This window comes from Bos indicus, chromosome X (genome assembly GCF_029378745.1).
Source record: "Bos indicus isolate NIAB-ARS_2022 breed Sahiwal x Tharparkar chromosome X, NIAB-ARS_B.indTharparkar_mat_pri_1.0, whole genome shotgun sequence".
NCBI classification, from domain to species: Eukaryota; Metazoa; Chordata; class Mammalia; order Artiodactyla; family Bovidae; genus Bos; species Bos indicus.
In genome coordinates this window covers 40401510-40406184 of record NC_091789.1, presented here as the reverse complement: position 1 = coordinate 40406184, position 4675 = coordinate 40401510, and the positions used below count along the sequence as shown (strand labels likewise).

The window sequence follows — 4675 nt, the reverse complement described above, 5'->3', positions numbered from 1 at the left end:
ACACATTCTGTGTCAGCAGGCTTGGAGGGTGCTCGGGCATGTAGAGCGGAGGTCCGGCCCAGGCCTGTGAGTTTGGAGGCTGCTGGGTCAGGCTCCTGACCTTTGTGGTTCTGTGTATCCACAGCCACGTGAAGCCCTTGGAACCCTGGGAGGTGAAGTTCAGCTGTCTGTCCTGACAGCCTTAAGTGGGTTTCATCTTAAATGGTGTCAAGCCCCTGGAGAGGCAATGGCGGCCCGTGTTACATGACCACTGGCACTGTACCCTGGCCATCCACATAGCACACTGGGACTGGGTGGATGTGGCCTGGAGGGAGCTGCTGGGGCAGAGGCTGAGGATGAGCCTCGCCCCAGATCCAGGCCTTGCTGCCGGGATGGGGACAAGTTCAGCCTCAGTGATCATGGGCAAGTGAGGCCCTGCCCCATGCTGCCTGCAATGGCCCCCTGTGCTGCCCTGGATCTCAGCCGGGTTGTGTCCATTTGTTTTCTGTTGAACCAGTTTGTGGGGGGTGGGCGAGGCTAAGATTTCTTCAGAGGGACAGCGAGGGTACTTGGCTGGGTCGACAATGGCACGAGGTGCCTGACCCCTCCCTGGCGTCAGTCTCCATTTTGTGCTCTGAGCCAGAGGTGGGTCTAGGTCTGCACAGTGCACTTTGTGTGTGTGTGTGTGTGTGTGTGTGTGTGTGTCCTCACGTATGTCTGTGTGCCTGGCAGAGACCGTGAGAGCAGCAGTAAGCACCCAGCCTGGGTTCAATAACCACACTGCAGCAGCCAGCGTGAGCACAGTACCCATGATTCCCCAGGGGTGAGGCCCCACAGCAAACCTCTCTGCTGGTAAATCCTTGGGGACCTGATGCTGCTGGCTCCTGCCAGAGCCCTCTTTCTCTGTCCCTACAGCCTGCAGTGGTCAGACTGAGAAACTGGCCATGGCCAGGTGGGTTCATGGAAGCACCAGGCCTCTGCCTTTCATTTCACTCCCTCCCTGGCTTGGCCTTGCACCGAATTCCCTTCGCCAACGGTGAGCCCATCTGAAAATGCTCATCCAGGGGACCCGCTTCACCTTGGGTTTCCTCTTAGTCTCTAGCAGGCATGACTTTAAATCACCTTGTTCTCCTTCTGTGTCCTGTCTTTGCACACAGGTCTCCTGGAAACTGGGGAAGCTTTGCTGTGCCCAGAAAACCTAGATGCCGATGAGGTAGAGGAGCTGGAGAATCAAGCCCTGCTACCCGACCTTCAGACAAGTACCTGGACTGTGCTCGCCAAGCCCCACTGGCTGCTGCAGCCCGTCCCTGGGAGGGGCCGGGAAGACGACTCTTCCTGGTGGACATCCCCGAGCACCTGATCCCCTTTGGGCAGGAGGCCTGTAAGGATGGGCTCTCGAGAGGAAGGTGGCCAAGACCACTGTACATGGTGACACTGTCCAGTCACCACTGCTTCCTGGACGTGCCCATATGGTTCTGTCTCAATCAGCCCCACCTGGGGTGTGATGCCAACTTGGTGCGGGTTGGGGGTCTGGGATACCCCTCATGTGGTGCAGCTCAGGACTCAGCATGAGTCTCCAGGACCTTTGACCTTTATGATAAGTTGGCATCGCCACTCGTTTTGCCCCTGCTGGGTCTGGGTGGTTGAGAGAGAAATGTGTTGTTATGAAACTGGTTAGTGTTTTCCCCTCTCTGTTCTGGTTCAAACTCCTGATGTCCAACAAGTGTCCCGGGGGGGTGATGGGGGAAGGCTAGGGGCGGGGCTGAGCCACGCGCGTGAGCAGCCAGTGAGGCCTCTGGCAGGCAGAGAGGCCCACAGGCCCAGAAACAGGCCGTGGTTTGTCCTTGCAGGTGACCCTTGCCCTGCTCTAATGTGTCCCTTGGCTCATAAAGCATGTGTGTTGGATGCGGTGCCTGGCTGCCTCACATCCAAAGACAGGCTCCTAAATACACCTGTGAGGGCAGAGTGACAAGGGCTGGTGTTCACTTTGTGGAAACCTTGTACTTGTCTTTGGGTTTGATGTCATGTGTTTGCAAGGCCCTTGGCCGGTGGGGTGACCCTGCTTTCTGGTCAGCCTCTTGAGGGGTGGCCCCTGGATCAACAGCTGGAGATGCTCAGCTGCTGAGCAGAAACTTGTGGCATTGTTGGGGGACCAAGGAGAAGTCCCTTCTGCTTCAGGGTGCATGACTCAGGGAAGGTGACAACCCCAAGGTCAGGAGCCCGGCTGGGCCGTCTGCTGAGCAGTGACCAGCCTGTCCTGGCTGGCCTCAGCACTCGGCTAGTGAGCCAGACCCTTGGCCAAGCATGTGAAATGCTGCTGCTTCCAATGAAAAGGGACCACGGGGACCAGACAGAAGCCTGCATGAGGCGTGGGCTTCCAGCCTCATCTGGCTCACCCGGCGCCGTGTGAATAGCATGGACAGACAAAGAACACAGACTCGCAGTTTTCATTCAATTCTTTATTTACTCCTGTGTAGTTTTGCTCCACTTTATTAGAGCCAAAAATCAATTTTTTATGACAAGAGTACTTTTGAGTGTCCCTAATAACCTGAGAGGTCAGGGATTGGGTTTGTCCTTGACCTGCTCACAGAGTACACATGTGTGATCTGAGGACTCTCCCTGCTCCTCCTCTGCCTCAGGGGCCTCGTTTGGGGCCGTGAAGGAAAGGGCTGCCGTCAGGAGGGAGTAACAGGTGTTGTACAAAGCCATCACTGAATCATAATCTGGGTACTCTGGGAGGCTCTCGGGCATTTGCCCTGTACTCCCCCTTCCAGAAGTAGCTGGGGGTGCAGACGTGGTATTGCTGGATGTGCCCTTTCCACTGGGGCCACCCTGCTCCCTGGGGAGATGGTTTGCCCCGGCCCGCCTGGCTACACTGCCCATAGACCAAAGGTGAGAGAGCACAAATGATCGCCGGTGGGGTTCTGCGAGAGGTGGGGTTCCCTTGTGGACTTTCTTGCCCACCCGCTACACGCAACAGGTGGAGCACATGACACTGCCTGCGAGCATGCTCCGTGGCACATCGTCTCGTGCACCTCAGTGCGAGAGAGACGAGCTCTCTCCACAAGCTTCTTTCTCTTTGGATGTTCCGCAGGAGGAGAGGCTTGTCTCTCTGAAAATTGGAGTTGCGATAGTTGAAAGAAAACGAATCACTTTAGACAGCAAGGGGAGAAGAGGCCTTCCTAGCCTCCCTCCTCCCCACCACCGTCCCAGCCATGCCTATGTATAGAGACAAGATCTCTTCATTGTGGAAGGTTATGAGGCCCTAGCATGTTGCTCCCTAGAGTGCCCCTGGGCCATCCTCACTTGAGGTGTTACTGGCGGTCCCTGACATTCAGTGGCCGCTCAGGGTCTGGAGTCACCCCTGTGGATCCTGTCTAAGGTGGGTGGTGAAACAAGACAGACCTTGTGTTCTCCTCTTTCCTTAACCACCCTCTCATGAGAACAACGTTCCCCTGGGAAATGAAACCCGTCCAGCACTCAGCTTATCTAGTCTAGCCTCCCCAAAAGGACTTTCTACATTACCATCATCTTCTTCCCTGCAGAGTGATCCGAAGGGGAGATTTTACTGAAACCATACAGGTTCAGTTCACGGATGAAGCTCTTGATGCTGTCTGTCTCAAAGATCTGGTCTGCACCTCTGCGCTGGAGGACCTCTGTCTGGAAGAGATCTGCCTCAATGACCACCATGTCTCCCTCATCGTTCCAGCGCACAGAGGTGAAGGCCTCATCCTCCACGATTCTCCAGAGCTTCCTGGGGAAGGACAGCCCAAGGAAGGTGTTGTTCTCTTCCTTGCTGGCCATTTCTGGCTTCGGGCCCTGTGGGGGCAGATTGTCATGGAGACCTGGATCTGGGCTCTTGGGTTGGTCACCCTGCTTCTCCAAAGTCTCTCCTGAATCAACATTTAGATCTGGGGAGGAATCATGGGGGTCCCCTGCTGCAGGCTCCCCACAAGTTAGTGGGGCCAGCGGGGCTGCTGTGTGTGCCTTGTGGGAGCTCTGACTAGCCATAGAGCCAGTCTAGCTCAGGAGCATTCTCTACCCCAGCAGTGAATGCTCAGGGCAGAAGGGCCTCAGGCCAGGGTCGGGGTGCCCCATAAATACTCTCTGGAGATTCTAGAATCTGGGTCATGGGCCAGGCAGCCAATTAAGTGGTCAGCTTCCTAAACTGTTTCATGATGTCACAGAGGTGATGTGGAGAGGCAGCCCTGGCTCAGTGTGGGGGAGGGGTCTGGGGACAGAGATGGATCCCCAGCTGGTCTCTTTTCTGAAAGTACAGAAAAGTATGTTTCAGGTTGCCTGCAAAGGCTCCCGTCTGCTGCCAGGTGCCTTGTTTCAGGGGACTAGGCCCTGTATGGGTTGACAAATGTGCCCCTGGCCTCACCCCCTCCCTACCAACGGCAGGCCTGTGGTTGGCTTTTGCTTAAGGGCCAGGCCCTGGCGAGTCCTGGCTTAGTTACCACTGTGAGAGATCCCAGGGGTCAGATGGGCCCCTGGCAACTGTCCCTCCCAGAAGATGGGATCCTTAGTGGGCTGGTTAGCCTAGCCTGTGTTGGTGGTCCCACCTCCCCACCCTATGGCCTTGGCCTTGCCCCTCTTCTGGCTTTGTTGTCTTCTGGCTGGTGCTGCTGGTGGGTCTGTCCTACTCAGATGGCCCCAAAGTCAGAGTCCTGTTGTCCTGCCCCCTCCACTCCCT

At 56.4% G+C, this 4675-nt stretch overlaps 1 protein-coding gene across 1 annotated transcript; it reads right to left on the bottom strand.

The window, feature by feature from the left end:
• Positions 1-2535: 2535 nt before the first annotated feature.
• On the bottom strand, positions 2536-3990 carry LOC139181500 (heat shock transcription factor, X-linked member 3-like). The gene is made up of 2 exons (XM_070785027.1): positions 3505-3990; positions 2536-2946 (listed from the first exon to the last, which is right to left on the bottom strand). The coding sequence occupies exons 1-2, from the start codon at positions 3988-3990 to the stop codon at positions 2536-2538; spliced, it is 897 nt and encodes a 298-aa protein (XP_070641128.1).
• Positions 3991-4675: the final 685 nt, after the last annotated feature.